This window comes from Prionailurus bengalensis, chromosome B4, assembly GCF_016509475.1.
Source record: "Prionailurus bengalensis isolate Pbe53 chromosome B4, Fcat_Pben_1.1_paternal_pri, whole genome shotgun sequence".
In the NCBI taxonomy this organism is placed as follows: Eukaryota; Metazoa; Chordata; class Mammalia; order Carnivora; family Felidae; genus Prionailurus; species Prionailurus bengalensis.
Genome location: NC_057358.1, coordinates 46140323 through 46161115, shown reverse-complemented (window position 1 = coordinate 46161115; position 20793 = coordinate 46140323). Strand labels below are relative to the sequence as shown.

At 42.3% G+C, this 20793-nt stretch overlaps 1 protein-coding gene across 2 annotated transcripts; it reads left to right on the top strand.

Moving 5' to 3' along the window:
• The first annotated feature begins 1678 nt into the window (after positions 1-1678).
• On the top strand, positions 1679-20257 carry MANSC1 (MANSC domain containing 1). 2 transcript variants are annotated; one of them, XM_043561956.1, is made up of 4 exons: positions 1679-1845; positions 7381-7702; positions 11365-11505; positions 18816-20257. In XM_043561956.1, exons 2-4 carry the CDS (start codon positions 7480-7482, stop codon positions 19787-19789), a joined length of 1338 nt encoding a protein of 445 aa, XP_043417891.1. In that variant the 5' UTR covers positions 1679-1845; positions 7381-7479; the 3' UTR covers positions 19790-20257. The 2 variants fall into 2 exon arrangements, with proteins under 2 accessions (XP_043417891.1, XP_043417892.1); XM_043561957.1 differs by lacking the exon at positions 11365-11505 and having other exon boundaries at positions 1713-1845.
• Positions 20258-20793: the final 536 nt, after the last annotated feature.

Sequence of the window (20793 nt, the reverse complement as noted above, 5' to 3'; positions counted from 1 at the left end):
GGCGCCCCTACATTTATTCTTTACACAATAACTAATTTGATTGTCTTCCCCGCTATGAGCAACTTGAAGGTAGATCCAACGTCTTATTGGGCTTTAATTTCCCTGCAGGTGTTTAATCCATGTTTTCTGAATAAAATACTTTTTAAAAAAAAATTTGCCTCCACATAAATGGAACTTCTAAGTATCAGGAGAAGAGGATCAAGAATCTTTTCAGGCAGTGAGATGAAAAGAGATACTAATTCTAATGTAAACACCTAACTCATATCAATGGAAAAAAATTTCTTTAATCATTATTTTCATCAATGTCCTCTGTTCACTGTCATAACTGAAAAAATAATATGTCACTTCAACGATAACAGGGTCATTGTTTAAAATCCAAAATCTGAAGCTTCTAAGTCAAGGAAAGGTCTCATTAGTGCCTAGCCGAGGACTATGCTGTGAAGGGAGATTTAAAACAATGTGACCTTTTCCTAGCAAGACCCTCAAGTACATCATCTGCAGAGATAAAATGTATTGTTTACCAGTCTTTTGCTACAACAGGAAAATGACTCCAATGGGAAATCACTGTGGAGTTTCCTTTGATAGCTCTTTAAAGCCAAGTATTTGCAACATCATTGTAATTCCAGAGGAGGTCATCCTCTGGATACAACCGGTAGAGTTAGTTTCATGCAACCTTTGTTCACAGGGATTCTCAGTCAACATAGCCTCCTATAGCTCTTCGTTAAAACCAGGACGTAGCTGTTGGCTGTATTATGTCCAGCATAATAAGTTACAATGGCTTAATGCTTTAGGTTTGAAAGTTCTTCACACAGACCAGGTGGAGATGTTGTCTAAGGTCTGAACCTTTGGCGAGTTAAGTATCAGTGGTTTGGTAAAATTGCATCTGTTTGCACGTACACAGAGGTGTGGGCGAGCAAGCATTGATTCAGAAACACACTTCTACAACCTATGCCCTATTCTTTCCCATTCATTCACTCGACAAATATATTTTAGTTAAACATTTATTGAGTACTTATTAGGTACCAGGTGCTATGCTAAATGTCAGGGGATACATTTTAATAACTATAGCAGGCACCATTATATTATTATCTATACTTATAAACAGTAAATCCGGGCAGAATCCGAATGCCTGTGTTGAGGCTTGACCTGCGCGTGATGGCTAACTGCAGAACTGTTAACTGTAATTGAGGACCCCCCATGCCTGGAATTATCGAAAGCAGATTCTCACAGCCGGGCCCCGGATAGAAAGCAGTGTAAAGTCCCGAAGGGAGAAACCGCCCTCAGAGGTTGCCCCTCTGGGAGGGGGACCGAGTCCGGGACACAGAGGCAGAGGCAGAATGCAGGGCACACGTTTTGCACCGTCTGACTTTCCTCTGGTGTGGGCGCGCGTCCTGCGGCCTCGGGAAGGAGCGGGCGCCGCTGCAGGCCCGCGGACAATCCAGCGGGTCGCGCCCACGCCCCTCGCGGGGGCCGCAGCAGGGCGGGTGGGGTGGCAGGGGCCGGCTGCTTCCCAGGCTGTGCGCGATCGCCGGGCGCCTGGAGCCACCGCGGGGAGGGGCTCCCGGAGGACCGCGCTCCAAGTGGCCGGGAAGCAGCTCCGGGTTGCAGGGCAGGAATGTGCCCTTCCACCTCCCCCACCCCTCCGCCTCCGGCCAACTTTCTGCCGCCGCAACGGAAGCAGGAACTGGCGAAGCACACGCCCCCCGGGCCGGCCGGGAGCTGCGGAGCATCCCTGCCGCCCTCGCCAAGACCCTCGCGCGGATCTGCCGCTCCTTCCTCGGGAGCGCGTCGGGGCTGCCCTCGCGCGGGTGGGACACGGGAGCCCCCGGGTCGCGGAGCTTCCAGGTAAAGGCGTCACCGCCCTCCCCCCCCCCAGACCGGCCGCGGGCTGCGCCTCCAGCGCGGAGAGTGCAGCCCCCCTCCTACTCCTGGGGCGAGGCCCCTCCACCTCTCCGGGAGCGCCAGGGACCGGGTTGGGGCGAGGAAGGGCTGGCCGGGGTCTTGGTGGGATCGCGGGCCCCCCGAGGGGATCTCCAGGCTCGTGTAGCAGCACCTGTCTTAAGTGGCCCTGGCTCCGCGTCGTCATCAGGAGAGGCAGAAGAATGCTCAGTGAGCGACACGCATTTCCTCAAAGGAAGGGAAAGAAAACGATTTCCAATATCTGACACGGTTTTGCACAAGTGCGTTTTAGTGGCTATAGTAAGCAGGCGTCAAAGTTCAGTGCCTCCTGAACTTCCTCCCACCTGTATCTTTTTCACGCTTTCAACAGAATTCAACTTGACTGTGGACCTTTAAGGCCTAAGTAATAACGCTTAGAAGAGTTACAGAGGTTGAGTATACTTAGCGCGATAAACTCTTCAGTAACTTCTTGCAGTCCAGGCGCCATGAAGATTCTGCCTAGAGAAAACACAGTTCCTGCCCCATCCCCTCTCATAGTTCTGGTTTCTTTGCAAAAACTTGAGGAGAGATTCTGTCAGAATCCTTGCAAAGTAAGACATTGGCCTGGTTTTCCTCTTTTTGCTCCTGTCTGGTTTTCTTTAGGGCTAGAAAAGAGACTTGCAAGATGCGGCAACATGAAAAAAGGTCACTTGTGCCAGGATTCTTAACCTGGAGAGCCACGGCTAGTACTCTGAAAGTCTGTGAACTCCAGTGGCAAAATTTATTTTAGTAGCCTTTCAATGAAATGTAACATTTCCTCTAAGAGGCATGTGATCAAAAGCCTTGGTAGAGTTAGACGCAGCTGTAATTTGCCATCAGTAGAAATCACAGGTGTTTTCGCATTATATTACTGATTACACAGATCTCAAGTATCCTGTTCATTCAACACTACTTCAAAATTATGGCAGTTATTAGATGTACTGCTTGATATTTGATAGGTTAATAAAGAAGCACAGATATCCCACAATTGTTTCTATTTTGACTGAAAATGGGATTAATAATAGGATCTATCTCATAAGGATCAGGAATCTATTTCATTAGGATTCTTGTAAGGATTAAATGACATGACACATGTAAAGTGCTTAGCATAGAGACTGGCATGAGAGAAACATAAATGTTACTTGTTATTTGTTTACAAAAGTTGGATACAACAGCAAGGAAGCTATTGGACTTGTGTGGTTACTATATATGGGTAATATATACTCTTTTTTTTTGCTGTTTAACTATTTTTGTTGTTTTTTACTATTTTGTTGTTTTAAAGACTGTTTATATTAGGGATCACTCTTTTTTTTTTTTTTTTAAGATTTTATTAGTAAGTAATCTAATCTCTACACCCAATGTGGAGCTTGAACTCGCAACCTGGAGATCAAGAGTTCCACGCTCCGCGGACTGAGCCAGTCAGGCGCCCCAATGTTAGATTTCACTCTTTACGTTGTACAGTTCTATGGGTTTTGGCAGATGTGAAGACATGTGTCAACCGTTACAGTATCGTTTAGAATGATTTCACTACTCTAAAAATCCCCTGTGTTCCACCTGCGCATCCTTCCCTTCCTCCTCCTGGCAACCACTGATATTTTGATTGTTGATGTAGTTTTGCCTTTTCCAGAATGTCGTATGGTTGACAAGAGGTCATATCTTTCAGACCGGTTTCTTTCACTTAGCACTATGCAATTGTGGTTCCTCTATGTACTTCTGTGGTTTGATAGCTCATTTCTTTGTACTACTGAATAGTATTCCATTATATGGATGTACCACATTTTGTTTATCCATTCACCTATTGAACGATGTCTCGGTTGTCTCCAGTTTTTGACAATGATGTAGAAAGTTACTATAAACATAGATACATAGATTTTTTTTTGTAGGATTTGGTTTTGTCAGTTTTTTGGATTTTAGTCATTCTAATAGGTGCATAGTGGTATCTTATCATTTGAATTTACAGTTCCCAAATGATTATGATGTTGAGCACCTCCTCTTATGCTTATTTGTTATCTATATATCTCTTTTGAGATCCACATGGGGCTTGGTCCCAGGAACTGTGAGACCATGACCTGAGCCAAATCCAAGAGTCAGATACTTAACCAATTGAGCCACCCAGGTGCCCCAACTTTGCTCATTTTTAATTGGGTTGTGTTTTAAAGTTCTTTGTATATTTTAGCTACCTGTCCTTTATCAGATGTGTGTTTTGCAAATATTTCTCCCAGTCTGTGGCTTATCTTTTTATTCTCTGAATAGTGTCTTGGGCACAGCAGATGTTTTAATTTTAATGAAATCCAGCCTATCAATTTTTTTTCTTTCATGGATTGTGCTTTTGGTATTGTATCTAAAAAATCATTGCTTAATCGAAGTCCACAAAGATTTTTCTCCTATGTTATATTTTTACTATATTAAAACTATTTTAACATGTTTTTTTTTTTAATATTTTATTTTTAAGTAATCTCTACACCAACATGGGGCTTGCACACACAATACCAAGATCAAGAGTCTCATGTTTTACCAACTGAGCCAGCCAGGCACCCCTCTAGGAGTTTTAGAGTTCTGCATTTTACATTGAAGTCTATGATCCATTTTGAGTTAGTTTTTGTAAATGATGGAAGGTTTGTGTCTAGATTTATCTTTTTGCATATGGATGCCCAATTATTCTGTCACCATTTTTTTAAAAAAATTTTTTTTTTCAACGTTTATTTATTTTTGGGACAGAGAGAGACAGAGCATGAACGGGGGAGGGGCAGAGAGAGAGGGAGACACAGAATCGGAAACAGGCTCCAGGCTCTGAGCCATCAGCCCAGAGCCTGACGCGGGGCTCGAACTCCCGGACCGCGAGATCGTGACCTGGCTGAAGTCAGACACTCAACCGACTGCGCCACCCAGGCGCCCCTCTGTCACCATTTTTAAGAAGAGTATCCTCTGTCTATTGAATTACCTTTGCTCTTTTGTTAAAGAGCAGTTGACTCTATTTGTGTGGGTCTTTTTCTGGGCTTATTATTCTGTTCTATTGTTCTGTTTGTCTATTCTTTTGCCGGTAGCACACACTTTTTTTTTTTTTTAAGTTTATTCATTTTGAGAGAGAGAGAACAAACAGGGTAGGGGCAGAGGGAGAGGGAGAGAGAGAGAGAGGGAGAGAGAGAGAGGGAGTACAAACAGGGTAGGGGCAGAGGGAGAGGGAGAGGGAGAGAGAGAGAGAGAGAGAGAGAGAGAGAAAGAGAAGATCCCAAGCAGGCTCTGCATTGTCATTGCACAGCCCGATGCAGAGCTCAGTCTCATGAATGGTGAGATCATGACCTGAGCTGAAATCAAGAGTCCGACGCTTAACCGACTGAGCTACCCAGGTGCCCCTACACTGTCTTGATTACTGTAACTTTGCAGTATTGAAATTAGGTAGTGTCAGTTCTCCAATTTTGTTCTTCTTCAGCATCATGTTGCCTATTCTGGGCCTTTCTGCATTTCATGTAAACTTTAAAATCAAAACTTTGCAATGAATCTATAGATCAAGTTGAGAAGAATGGACATTTTTTTTAACGTTTATTTAATTTTGAGACAGAGAGAGACAAAGCATGAATAGGGGAGGGGCAGAGAGAGAGGGAGACACAGAATCTGAAACAGGCTCCAGGCTCTGAGCTGTCAGCACAGAGCCCGACGCGGGGCTCGAACTCACGGACTGTGAGATCATGACCTGAGTTGAAGTCGGACGCTTAACCGACTGAGCCACCCAGGCGCCCCAAGAATGGACATCTTAATATTGATGAACATGGAACATCTCTCCATTTATTTAGTTTTGTTTTGTTTTTTGCTATTTTACATCAGCGTTTTGTAGGCATACTAAAAAAAAATTTTTTAATGTTTATTTATTTTTGAGAGAGACAGACACACACACAGCGTGAGCAGGGGAGGGGCAGAGAGAGAGACGCACACAGAATCTGAAGCAGCTCCAGGTTCTGAGCTGTCAGCACTGAGCTGGACACTGGACTCAAACTCACAAACCATGAGATTGTGACCTGAGTTGAAGTTGGAGGCCTAACTGACTGAGCCTTCCAGACGCCCCTCTAGGCACACTTTACAAACTACTTTGAAAAAAAAAAAAAAAAACTACTTTGATAATTATATTTCATATAACTGACTTCCTTCATAATCCTAATATATTTCATTTTTCATTATATATATGTATTTTATTAATTTATTTTTTAAAGAATTTATAGGTTTTGTTTTGTTTTTTAGAGGAAGAGAGTGAGTGAAAGCAGGGGAGAGGGGCAAAGAGAGAGAGGGGCAGAGAGAGAAAGACAGAATCTTAAGCAAGCTCCACACCCAGCACAGAACTGGACACAGGGCTCAATCCCACTACCCTGGGATGGTGACCTGAGCTGAAATCAAGAGTTGGACACTCAGCTGACTGAGCACCCCTCATTTTTATATGTTCAAACCTGTCTCTCAGAAAAGATCCTAAGCCTCACCAGACTACCAAAGGGTTCGGGTTCATGACAGAAGAAGGAGGAGGAGGAGGAGAATGAGATTGAAGAGGAAATATTTCTGCTCTACAGTATGCTTCAGTGAACAATTTGTATTCTCAAAATGAATGAATTCCCTCTACTGACCAGCTAACTCTTAGAATTAGATTATTAGAGTTACCTGTCTCTGATTTGATACTTAAGGAGAGGCAGCCACAAGAAAGGCAGCCCGTTTCCTCATCTATAAAATGAGGGAAATAGTAGCTCTTTTTTTTTTTTTTTTGCAGACCTACTATCAGGATTAAATGGGATAATATATGTATATTTCATAGCACATTGCCTACCACCTAGTAGGTGATTTTTTTTTTAATTTTTTAATGTTTATTTATTTTTGAGACAGAGAGAGACAGAGCATGAACGGGGGAGGGTCAGAGAGAGAGGGAGACACAGAATCTGAAGCAGGCTCCAGGCTCTGAGCTGTCAGCACAGAGCCCGACGTGGGGCTCGAACTCACGGACCGTGAGATCATGACCTGAGCCGAAGTCGGATGCTTAACTGACTGAGCCACCCAGGCGCCCCCCTAGTAGGTGATTTGAAAATGCTGGTTGTTAATACTGAGAAAGAAACTCTGCTCAAGCCTGTTATCACTGCTTTATCGGTGGCTAGAGATTTTGTGTCCTCTCCCCTCTTGGTTAGGAGAAGCAAGAAGAGGAAGGATTCTAGAACTTTGGGGGTAGGCCTCTTGTTTATATCTCTTCCTTCATAGATATTTGTCAGCTTTTAAGCACTGATGGGATAGTATACATGTTTGTGCTAATTAGTTCTTTACCAAGTTTTTAATGAAGGTTGTCTTGATCTATTAAAAGTGAAACAAAAAATGCTTGTTTATTTCTGTTTTGTAAATCATGAGCTGTTGACATTGACTTGAAGGAAATGAAATGTATCTTCGTGAGATTTATTAAAAGAAACAAAACTCATTGATGATTTTCTATTTTTGTTCTAGAGAGAAATTCCATGATCTGTACAATCTTCTTGAAGCAAACTCAGACCAGAGGGAGGATTATTCTTGACCTTGGAAGACTAGGCTAAATTGAAATTTAAAATGTTCTTTAGGGAAGAATGGGGCTCGAGTTACACTTTTGTGGTAATTTGCTTCCTGACACTGAGGCTGTCCACCAGTCAGAACTGCCACACGAAGAGTCTAGAAGATGTTGTCATTGACATCCAGTCATCTCTTTCAAAGGGAATTAGAGGCAATGAACCTATACATACATTAACTCAGGAAGACTGCATTAATTCTTGCTGTTCAACGAAAAACATAACAGGTAAGTAATAGTCCCTTGGCAACTCTTCATTTTAAGTGTTTTGTGATATAAGTAGCTGGCTGATCTGGCTGCATAGTTTATCCTAGTGATTCTCAATGGGGTAGAAATGTGGGTAACAAATTCACTGGGAACATGTGCCACAAGTGTGTCCTCCCTTCCCCTAAGCTGGGTCAAAGTTACTGATGAGCGTGTGTGTATATCACCCAGGTGTGTAGGTAGAAAAAAGGTTGAGAACCACTGGTGTTATGTTCTAATAGGCATCTAAGATGCTGCAAACAAAAACCCTTAAGGGACATGGGAAGTTGTTTGGACTGACCCAGTCACATGACACAGAGGAAAGAGGCTCACAGGTCTGAGCCATACCTTTGCATGTTTCAAGTTCCAGACTTGAGAAATATTTATCCAAGAGAAACAGTGGTCATTTTTCAGTTGTTTATGACCCTGTCCTAATTCCCTAAATGAAAAGTAAATAAATAACTAACCACAAAAAAACACCCACACTAAATTTATTGAGCACCGAATGCCTTGCTGAATGCTGGAGACAAAACAATGAATAACATGGACAAGGCCTTGCCATCAAGGAGCCTAGAAGAGCTAGTCAACACTGGAGTAATGCTTCTTACCTGACTTACTGGCCAACCGAATCATACGTTTTCTCTTATATCTTTGGTTTCTCTTCTTTGTATAATGGGCGTGGTATAGTCAGAAATGTATGCATATAATCTTGGTTCCTGGTTCCTGTTAGAGCTCCTAAAAACCTTGCCGTTTCCTGAGTCTAGGAGCTTCTTTCGTTATTCATTATGAGCCCCTTTCAACCACACCTGAGTTACGACTGTTGGTGGCTTCCTAGGTAGCTCCAGGATGGGAACTCGTCACCAGAAAGACCCAGCCTTGATTAGAAATTTGGAATTTTCAGCTCCACCCCCACCTGTACGTAGAGGAGAAGGGCTGGAGATTGAATTCAGTCACCAGTGGCCAATGATTTAATCAGCTGTGCCCACATAAGGGAATCTCCATAAAAAAATCCCTAAACACAGGTTTAGAGAGCTTCCACATTGGCAAACACATCCACATGTGCAAGAGGATTGTTCACTCCAGGTACACCGGGACGGAAGCTCCTGCACTCAGGACCCTTCTGGACCTCGCCCTATGTACACTTCATTTGGCTATTCATTTGTGTTTTCACTGATAAACTATCATAGTAAGTATAGCCTTTTCCTGAGTCCTGTGAGTAGTTCTAGCAAATTATCAAACCTGAAGTAGGGGTGGTGGGAGCCTGGATTTATGGCCAAGTTGGGCAGAAGCGTGAGTAACCTGGGAGCTGATACTTTTGACTGGCCTCTAAGTGAGGACAGTCTTACAGGACTGAGCCCTTAAACCTATGGAATCTGATGCTAACTCCAGGTAGTTAGTGTAAGAATTGAATCGAATCATAAGACATTGAGTCAGTGCCCTGGAGAATTGGAGTATTAGTGTGGAAAAGATACCACATATTTGACGTCAGGAGGAAAAAAAAACTTTCAATGGTTTTCTCAAACTCAGCAGTGTGCTTTGATATTCTCTATAGGAGTAATTTATGGAAATTACAGAGATTTAATTTAAATTTCCAGTTTGTCTTTAAATGTTGGTATCAACATTTATGTGAAATAGCAAATCATCTGCAAACAGGACTGAATGCTGTGTGGGTGTTTGCTGGCAACACAGGAAACCTTGCATTTCTTTTCAGCTCCATAATGGGTGTTTAGTGAGAAATGAGGGTTTGCTGTTTTATTGTATAAGCAGAATTACTGTTACTGCTTTACGGTAAGTAGAGATAATTGTGGGTCTCCTTTAACGGATCTCAGACTGTTTCTTCATTTACTGAGCAATGGTCTTTAAGTGCTTTGATAATTTGCTCATAACCACAGATTTTAGAAAGATGCCCAGGGGCGCCTGGGTGGCGGAGTTGGTCGAGTGACCAACTTCAGCTCAGGTCACGATCTCATGGTCCGTGAGTTTGAGCCCCGCATCGGGCTCTGTGCTGACAGCTCAGAGCCTGGAACCTGCTTTGGATTCTGTGTCTCCCTCTCTCTCTCTCTGCCCCTCCCCTGCTTGCGCTCTCTCTCTCTCTCTCTCTCTCAAAAATAAAATTAAATTAAAAAAATTATTTAAAAAAAGGAATTATTAAGAAAAAAGAAGTACAAAGGACACAAAGTTTTGCATACAACTTGGGGGGGCTTATGGACCTTTCCCTTTACCTCCATGCCCCCCAAAAATGGTATTGCAGAATTATCCCATTGCTGAGAAAGGAAAAACTAAAGTACCTTTCTTGTTGCCTGGTTTTCTGCCTAAAACCCCTGCAGAAACTAACTGAATCTTCTTTCCAAATGCGGGAGTCAAGGTTGATCCTCACCATTGCCTGATTTGAAGAAGTTGTGCTGATGGCCAGTTATGCAGAATATTTTCCCCTGGCTTTATTGAGATATATTTGGCATGTAACATTGTGAAAATATATACAGTGCGATGATTTGTTACATGTATATATTGTGTAATGACTACTACAACAAGGTTAGTTAATACATGGGTGTGTGTGTGTGTGTTTAGAAAGAGCATGCATTTTTAATAATTAGCCTATGTGCCTCTTAACCTTCATCCTGGGGCACGTGGGTGGCTGAGTCGGTTAAACGTCTGACTTTGGCTCAGAACATGATCTCACAGTTTGTGAGTTCGAGCCTCACGTTGGGCTCTGAGCTGTCAGCACAGAGCCTAGAGTCTGCTTCAGATTCTGTGTCTCCCTCTCTCTCTGCCCCTTGGCTGCTCACTCTCTCTCAAAAATAAATAAAAAAGCATTAAAACAAAACAAAACAAAACCTTATCCTGACCAGGGGTATACTGATCCCTCAAGGGTCTTAGGCCAAGATGTGAGATGGCACCAGATTGAGACCAAAGCCAGCTCTAGACCATGATGAATAGAAAGAATGATTTCTACTGGGCATAGGTGGAAGAGAAAAAGAAGCAAGAAATGAAAGTTAAGAGTAAAAAGTTTGAAAGGAAGGAAAATGGAAAAGCAGAAATAAGGAAGAGTAGAAATGTGAAGAAGAAAAATCAAAAGAAGAATGGTACTGATAAAGGTAAAACATAGATAGACTTTGTCCTCCATACACCACTCAGGTCCTTTGTGGAAGGGGGCAATGATGGTGTGATGCTAAATTTAGGGACTCTACTCAAGAAAGCCAGACTCATGGCTTCATAGGTGTCTGATATAGGTGTCTGCCTTTGGGATATGAGAGATACATGAAATCATTAGGTTAGATCCATTTCTTAAGTTCCAACTCAGTTGTGAGTTGTGTAAAGATCGCAAAGTCAGTATTTCTGTGTGTATTTTGATGGATATTTGAGCAAATGGAAGGCTTATCTAAAGAATTAAATGCATTATTTTTTTAAAAAAAGAATTAAATGTACTATTTAAAGTGGGTTTTGCCAAAATTACCTTAATTCAGATTTTTTAACCCAATGTCTTCACAAATTGCTTTAAGTACTAAGGAAGAGGAAACGAATTAGTGGTCAGCAAGCAAATGCACAACATGAACAAAGGTATTTGTGTTGGACAGCAGAAAAAATAATTGCCATCGTCTTTAGAATATCCTATTTCAGTGTAATGCTTATGATACCTTTAATTTCAGGAGACAAAGCATGTAACCTGATGATCTTCGACACTCGAAAAACAACTAGACAGCCCAACTGCTACCTATTTTTCTGTCCCAGTGAGGAAGCCTGTCCCCTGAAACCAGCAAAGGGACTTATGAGTTACAGGATAATTAGAGGTAATAAAAGCATTGTTCTTTTTCTTTGGTGATTGGGATTATTTAAGGATATGGTTCATGTGAAAGATTTTCTACAAAAGAATCTAAGTAAAACTACCAAAAGTAGTCACAAATATAGAGGCACACCAGAAATCTCTCATGATTTAAAATTCAGTCTATTAAACCAAACATCTGTTTTCCAATGAAAGATCTCTGAATGATGGTATTTTGTGTTGTTTAGCTTTTTGTTTCTACCTTCCTGAGATAAAAGGCACTCAGACCTTTCATGAAAACATTTTGAAACACCTCTTTAGAAAATGTCAGAGGCACTGGAATAAGGTCTCCGTGGTCCACGGTCTGTTTTAAAAGGGTTAAGACCCGGCTGCCCGGGTGGCTCAGCTGGTCCAACTTCGGCTCAGGTCATGATCTCACCGTCCACGGGTTCGAGCCCTGCATCGGTCTCTGTGCTGACAGCCCAGAGCCAGGAGCCTGCTTCAGATTCTGTGTCTCCCCCTCTCTCTGCTCCTCCCCCACTTGTGCTCTGTCTCTCTCGTTCTCAAAAATAAATAAACATAAAAAAATTTTTTTAAAGGGTTAAGATCTATGTGAGTATATAAAATTCTAGTACATTTGTCTTTAGGTTCTAATTATTTTATAATCACATTATGTGAAATCAAACACCCTGGATTTTATTACCTAGACCTGGAAGGAGGTTCATTCAAGAAGTATTTACTAAGCATCCACCATGTGCCAAATTCTGTGCAAGGCATTGGAAATACAGTCTCCATTCTGAACATATTTGTTCAGAATTTAGAAAATAAACAACTAAAAAATAATATAATAATTTGGATATGTCTTGGTGAGATTTTGGCTTGTTAATATTTTTTAAGTTTGTTTATTTATTTAGTTTTGAGAGAGACAGAGACAGCGTGAGCAGGGGAGGGGCAGAAAGAGAGGGAGAGAGAGAGAGAGAGAGAGAGAGGGAGGGAGAGAGAGAGAATTCCAAGCAGGCTCTGCACCCTCAGCTCAGAACCTGACGTGGGGCTCAAACTTACAAAACCGTGAAATCATGACCTGAGCTGAAACCAAGAGTCAGATGCTTACACCAACTGAGCCACCCAGGTGCCCTGGCTTGCTAATGTTCAGGGTGAAATGTTTTCGGTATCAAGTGTCCTTTTATTTAAGTCTTAGACAGTTTTTTTTTCCACTATACCCTTGGCTATTAATAATATTCTATTTGCTCATTTACTCAAGAAACAACAAATGTTATTTAGCATCTCCTATATGTGCCAAACACTTTTTCTGCCCCAAGAACACAAAAATGGAAACATGGAAAACAAGGTTTTTACCTCTGGACCTTATGTTTTAGGAGGGAGAGACAATAACCATCCTAAATAAGTAATCAAGAAAAATATTATAAGTAATCAAAAAAAAAGTAATCAAGAAAAATATCACCACAAGTGTTAGGCTGATGATTGAGCTAAGACAACGTAATAGATGATCACTGAGTGGACCCTCTTGAGTAGGTGATCAGAGGAAGCATCTGTGAAGAAGTAACCCCTCAACTGAGATCTGAATGGTAAGAAGCCAGATGTGAGAAGATCTGGGAAGACCTTCAGGCAGAGGAAATAGCCTGTTTCAATATCTTGAGGCAGAATGATTTCAGTCTCAGTCTCAACTGGCTGACTCACTCAGAGTGAACCATATAAAGAGTGACATACAGGGGCACCTGGGTGTCTCAGCCGGTTAAGGGACTGGCTTCGGCTAAGGTCATGCATGATCTCATGGTTCATGGGATCGAGCCCTGAATAGGGCTTTGCACTGACAGTGCGAAGCCTGCTTGGGATTCTCCTTCTCTTTCCCTCTCTCTCTCTCTCTTCACCTCCCTCACTCCTGCTTTCTCTCTCTCTCTCAAGAGAAACAAACTTAAAAAAAAAAAAGTGATAACGCAAGAAGTATGAAAAGCGGAGAGATCACATAAAGCTTTGTAAGCCAAGGTAGGAAGTTCTTATTTTAGGTGTCTAATGGGAAGCCGTTGGAAGTTTTCAGTAGGCGTGTTAACATGGTGTTTTCAAGGTGATTTCTCAAAGCTCACTGTGACTGCTCTACTGGGTAGGAGGCAGAGGCAAGATCCAAGTGGAAGGCCATGACATTGTGGACCAGGGAGGTGGCAGATGAGGTAGAGAAGTAAACATACAGCTGTTTCAGAGGAAGAGCCGGTGGTGTGGGATGGTTGTGACGGCATGGGAAACAGAAGTATTGGAATTGAGTCCTAATTTCCTAGTTTTTGGCTTGAGAGTCTAGATGGATGGTGGTACCATCTACTGAGCTGGGGAAGATTAAGGAGACTGGTTTTAGGGTTGGGAGGGGGAGTGCACTCAAGGATTGTCTTGTGACTGTTTTATGTGTGAGGTGCTTTGGGGAATGATACTGCCCAGGGTGCCTGGGCTCAGACTCCACTCTGTCCCCTGTGTCTGAGTTTTGGTTAATGAACCAGATGTATCAAACATTCCCTAAAACAGGAGCATAAAGCACAAATTATTTGTGTAAATTCTTCCTAAATAGTGATATAAACCAACTATAAGAAAACTGGCATAAGGTACAAAAGTTTCTGTTTTGCTAGATGAAGAAAGCTCTGGAGATGGATGATGATGACAGTTGCAGAGAATGTGAATATACTCAATGCCGCTGAACTGTATACTTACAGAGTTAAAGTGGTAAATAGTATGTACATTTTACCACAGTTTTCAATTTTTAAAAAAATTTTAAAAGTTTATCTATTTTGAGAAAGAGTGTGTGTGCCAGCAGGGCGAGGGGCAGAGAGAGAGGGAGAGAGAGAATCCCAAGCAGGCGACATGGGGCTTGAACTCACGAACCGCCTTGAGCCAAAACCTTGGTCATGATCTCGTGGTTCGTGAGTTTGAGCCCCACGTCACCTGCTTCTCTCTCTCTCTTTCTGGCCATCATCCTGCTTGCACCCACACTCTCTCAAAATAAATAAACATTTTTTTTTTTTAGATATTGATTTTTAAAAACCACGAGGCATAGAACAAATTAGCCTTTCAAAACACTTAAAACCTTACTTTCTGTGGACACTCTGTGTTGTCCTGCCCTTTTGGGGCATCAGTGGGCAGATCTTCCGGCTGCCCCAGATCTTCATGGCTCCTTCCCTTTGTGCCTGTGTGTAAATCATCTGGGAGCCTATAGTGTGGTGGTGATACTTCTTGCTGTTCCCCTTGGATCACCTGGAACATTGCAGAGCCTGTTAGATAGCCAGGGGTGGTAATTCAGCAGCAAATGGATATTCCAGTCTTAGTGTCCAAAGAGGTCAGGGCTCAAGACACTAACCGGAATGTTTGTTCTTCTTCTGGAACTCCCATCATGTGGAATTTGGACTGCAACGTTCCGCCTCTGTTATCCCTTCTCACTACCTCTTCTTCATTCTGCCCCTTCTTCTATGAGCGCGCTTCCCTGTATCTGTCTTCTATTTCATAACGAAAGCGCAACATTAAAGAAATTACAGGTAACTTAATCTAGCAATTCTACTTTCATAAAACCTTAAAGAAGCAAGACCCAAACAAGAAAAAGCTATTGGTTTGAAGCATGTTTGTGTGTGTGTGTGTGTGTGTGTGTGTGTGTGAAATTAGTTTGAAAAGTAAAAAACTAGGAGCAGCATAAATATCCCGTTGCCTGAGAATGGTTGGGTATAAAATATGATGGATCCTTGGGGCGCCTGGGTGGCTCAGTCGGTTGAGCGGCCGACTTCAGCTCAGGTCATGATCTCCCGGTCCATGAGTTCGAGCCCCATGTCGGGCTCTGTGCTGACAGCTCAGAGCCTGGAGCCTGTCAGATTCTGTGTCTCCCTCTCTCTGACCCTCCCCCGTTCATACTCTGTCTCTCTCTGTCTCAAAAATAAATAAACGTTAAAAAAAATTTTTTTTTAAATAAAATATGATGGATCCATTTGAGAGAGGTTGAGCGTCCCGCTCTTGGTTTGGGCTCAGGTCACGATCTCATGGTTCGTGGGTTCGGGCACCTCGTCGGGCTCTGTGCTGATGGTGTGGAGCCTGCTTGGGATTCTCTCGCTCTCCCTCTCTCTCTCTCCCGCTCTCTGTCTCATAATAAATAAACTTTAAAAAAGGTAAGTTTGAGGTATATAAATAAACAAAATTCCAGGTGAAAAACACCTGGTTGTTTTTCAAATACATGAAAAAAAATTTAACCCTAAGGCACACAGAAATGTTAATGGTTGCTGAGACATAATGATAAAAACCATAGTTGAATTTGTTTTATAACTTCCATATACTTCTGTAATGTTGTTGCTTTTATAATCCATGTGTAAAAGAGGGAATATGAGGTAAAGATTCTCTCCAGTGGAAATGGGAGAAAAGGGAACTTTGGCATGTGTGTAAATCTTTACTGGGAGGCTGTGAAGGTCATAAAGTCGGATTAGAATTAAACAGTTCCGGTGGCAGCCACCAGGGGGCGCCATCATCCCAGAGCAGGTTGAAGAGCAAAGTGGCATGGACCCTGGACATCATGTGCTGCAGGCTTTATACATACAGGATGTTTACAAATTGTGTTTGTAATTCTCTTTATGAATCTGCCCATGTTGATGGACTGAGAGTCCCCACAAAAATAAATTATCTTCTTCCTGTTTAGAGTGAAATTAATAGATATCTGTTGGGTGGTTTGTTTCCAGATGAATTCCATTTCCTATAACGGATGGGCTAATATTTACAGACCAAAAGCTTGAAAGATGACAGTGTACTGTGTTCATTCTATAAAACCATTGCAACTTGGAATTATTTAATTTTTTCCCCAGCTTTGCAGTGTGTCATTTCTACCGAGGACTAGAATAAGGGAAGTTCAGAAACAATAAATTGGGAGTCTGTTTGCTCAGCTGGTTTCCAAGTAATAGTCAGTCCCTAAGTTTTTTATTTCATCAAGTTACTTGAAAATGAAACTCAAAAGAGAGATTGAGGGCACAGGGTTGTTTTGCAGTCCCCGCTGGCTCATCTCTGTGAGAGTGAGAAAAAGCACCACACCCCAATGGCAAACATCAGCGGGTGAGGTGAAGGGAGCAGGTGCACAGGATCCCTGCATGCCTCTAGGATCCTTGCCAGTAGATGAATCTTATCAAGAAATGGGACTAGCCCTTGCTTTGCTTTATTTATGAACTGACATTCTTGAGAAAGAAAGCAGCTGTTTTGGTCATTCTTGTCAATAGCTTTATTTAAGTTCTGAGTTCACACACATTGCATTTACTTAGTCTTTTTTTTTTAACTTTAAAATGGAATATGTTGAGTCCTGTTCTTTTTGAAAAATATCTGATGCTAACTAAAAATAGAGATACTGTTTATCTTATGGTGATGTTATATCTATCATCGTGATGTAACCTGCAGCAGAAACTCTTTTCTCCAGCATTGTTGGAGGAAAGAGGAATTTCAATCATCCAAATTCTATTTTGGGGTAAAGTACTATATCCTAGAGCAGGTGTCTGCAGACTTTTTCTGTCAAGGGCCAAATGAGAAGTATTTTAGGCTTTCCAGGCCAGTATGTTTTTTTGTTTTTTTTTTTTTTTTTAACATTTATCTATTTTTGAGAGACAGAGCATGAGTGGGGGAGGGGCAAAGAGAGAGGGAGACACAGAATCTGAAGCAGGGTCCAGGCTCTGAGCTGAGCTGTCAGCACAGAACCCGACATGGGGCTCGAACCCACGAACCGTGAGATCATGACCTGAGCCGAAGTCAGATGCTTAACCGACTGAGCCCCCCAGGAGCCCCTCCAGGCCAGTATTTTAGGTTTTATGGGCCATATGCAATCTGTTGTATCTATTTACCTCTGTCCTTATAGTATGAAGTACCTGCAGACAGTGCATAAACAAATGAGCATGGTTACATGCCAATAAAACTTTATTTATAGACACTGAAATTTGAATTTTATATAATTTTCATGTGTCACAAATATTATTCCTTTTTATTTTTGTCAGCCATTTAAAAATGTATATGTTAGCCCATAAGCCATACAAAGAGAAGTGACAAGCTAGATTTGGCCCTCGGGCCATAATTTGCTGACCCCTGTCCTAGACGGATTAAGGAGTGACCGTTCTAAAGGACCTGTTCCAGGTGTGATGCTTACAGAGTAATCGAAGATATTACAAATCAGAGGTCGCCTCTGGATGTTTGTTAGCAGAGAAGAGAATGGAATCTAGTTCAGACACTGGCATTGAGAGGAGTTGAAGAAAGGGGGAAAGAGAACAGGGAGGAATGAACAAGGAAATGCTAAGAAATTCCTTTTCTTCCTTCCTTGTGTTTTCTGCAGTTCAGATCTAAGTGAAAATGATCAGCCAAGTAGCAGAGTGATACAAAGCAATTCAAATGATCCTTCCCTGCCCCTGATGGCTCCCACAAGCCTTCCCAATTTGAGCTGTGATGAATGGTGTGTGAGACTAAGAGCATAATTCTAAGCTTTCTGTCACCGTGAGGAGGATGTGAGGCTGGTCCCTCCGTAGCCAGCACTCGGAATTGTGTGATTTTCGGCTCTTTCTATCAGCACTGTGGCCATCCTAATTTCAAACTTGGTCCCACAGTCCTCAGACTCTAAGACATTGGCTCTGAAATTTTAATCCTTGAGAGTCACAATGAAATCTCCCAAATTGCCTCCCTCCCCTGTGTGTGGTGCTGAAACCTGTTTTTTGATTGGACACTGTGTCATCAGCCTTCTGCTGCTGCTGTGGCCTCGGTGCCCTGGGAGGAGACCAGACCTTCCCTCCCGGCCCCTCTGCCTCCACCCCATTGCAGGCAAATTGCAAGGATTCTGCCTCCGCTCCCCCTTGCCTTTCTTGCCTGCGGGTGCCCTTGCTACGAAATCTCTCTTGGTGATTGCTGCCTTCCCAGCTGTCTTGTCAGTCCCAGGGAGTTTCTCTCTGCCACTCGTCTTCCAGCCCTGTCGCCCTGGCCCAGCCCTCTTCCCTGGCATCGGCCCCCTAAGTGTCTCCATCTTCCTAAACTTCTTGCTGCAGCTCCTGAACTCCTCTTAGCCCCCTTGCTCTGCTCCTCCCAGCTCTTCCTTCATTTGCCTGGTCCTCCTCCACACATTTCTCCTCTGTCCCACCACTCTAGAAATAAACCACAGCATCTGGTAGAGAGGCAGTGTCATCAGATTCTGATTTAGCAATTTGTATTTTTCCATTTTGCGCAAGTTTCTATGAAATGTCAAGTTTCAACAGTTTGGGGATTTACTGAACAAGCTGATATGTTTGTCTTTTTTTAACCTGCCTTCGCATGGAAATATTTAAGTCTCCCTTTAACTTTTCTCTACATTTTCAGACTTTCCAGCTCTGGCTAGAACTCATTTGCCAAGCCAAGAGTTAACCCAAGAAGGTTCTCTCATCCATGGCCAGTCTCCGCAGGTGATCACTCCCACACCCCCTCCTGTGACAGGTTATTCAGAGTCCACTGACAGCTTACAGAAAGGTGCCTTTTCTCAGAAGTTGGGGTCCTCAGATCACTTGGAGAAACTATTCGAGATTGATCAAGCGAGTACACGGTTCCCTGTTGATAAAGAAAAGGGCCATTCTCAGAGTTCACGGTTTTCTTCAGAACAAAACATAGCTCATCTGCTGCCTGAAAAGGTGACAACACTCCCCACTACCAAGGCTGTTTCCTCTCTGCATATCACCTCTGCCACTCCAAAGCCTGCATTTCCCCCCACCACCAATGCTCCGGTGATACCTTCTGTGACTTTTGAACCAGAGGGGGCCACCTCAGCTCCACCCCTAGCTGTGGTCACGTCTCAGCCCCCCACAAGCCTCTTGTCTACAATGTTGACACATGCCGAAGTTACACCCAAAGCTGGCGTAACTACGACAACAGTCTCAAACACCATCTTTGAGGCACCTACGGACTGGAAAGGCCCCCCAGAAACAGTGCCAGTTAGAGAAATTTCCAACCTATCTTTGAACAGAGAGGATGCCTATAACCCTGCTACGCTTTCTTTGTCAACTGTGGATTCTTCTGCTGCCACATTACTTCTGTCAAATGTGGATTCTTCTGCTCCGAATAAAAGTGCTTCTCAGGAAAATGGGAAGGCCAGTCCAGGTGGTTCCTCCCTGAAGAGTGTTCCAGAAAGTCAGCATGGCCTCCCATTTGAAAAATGGCTCCTCATTGGGACCCTGCTCTTTGGTGTTCTGTTCCTAGCCATAGGCCTTGTCCTCTTGGGTAGAATGTTCTCAGAATCTCTCCGCAGGAGACGCTATTCAAGACTTGATTATTTGATCAATGGGATCTATGTTGACATCTAAGGGGGAAACTAGATGTCTCTTAATTCATGTTCTTCCTGGTAGTCCAAACACAGTGACTTTCTACTGACTTGCTGATCTTAGCAGGATTTTTGAAGTGTCTTGAAGACAGGCAGAAATGCCCCCTACCACTTTCTTTTTGCTTGCTTTTTTCAGACAATGGGAGAAAGGAAACGAATTAGGTAATTTGAGTGATCTATCTCCAAAATATTCGCTGAAAACAAAGCTCTACCTAAAGTAATAAAGTATAATTGGCATATAAATTGAAAAATGACTGGCTGTTTGCAAGGAAAAGTGGTTAGGACTTCTAGGCTGCAGTTCATTAGCATTTCTGGTTCCAGATAAAGTCAACTGTTTATGACATTAATTCTAATAGATTTACTTTCCTTTTTATATGAATTCCAATAAAACTTATTCCAGATGTATTTCCTTCCAATTAAATATTTGAATAAATCTTTTGTTACTCAGTAATGTTCTTGTAAGTGACACATCCAGCTGGATAACTTTCAGTTTATTCCCACCAGCAAAATGATTAAATGATGAAAATATGTGTTCTAAGTTAAAGTGACACCCCCCCCCCCTTTTCCCATCAGTGAGCAAAGAGGTTCCTTTGGGAGAATTCTAGCAGAAGATTATTATCTACATGGAGACAGTGATAAGTCACTTTTGCTAAACAGCCAAATCTACTTTGGGTCCATTCTAGTTAACTATTCTGCCCCCCCCCCCAAAAAAAGTAATACAGGAATATTCTAAACTTTACCAAGTTGAAAACATAACAGTGTTATTTATAAATCCTTATGTAAATTTTGCCAACAGTCAATTTTGGCTTTATGTGGAGTAACATTGGAAACAATGGATAACGCTTACAATTATTGTTAAATGATTACTGTGCTGTAATTTTTATGTGCATTTAAAAAATTCATTTATTTTTAATTCCAGTATAGTTAACATACAGTGTTATATCAGTTTCAGCATACAATAAGTATGCTGTAATTTTTTATTGATTA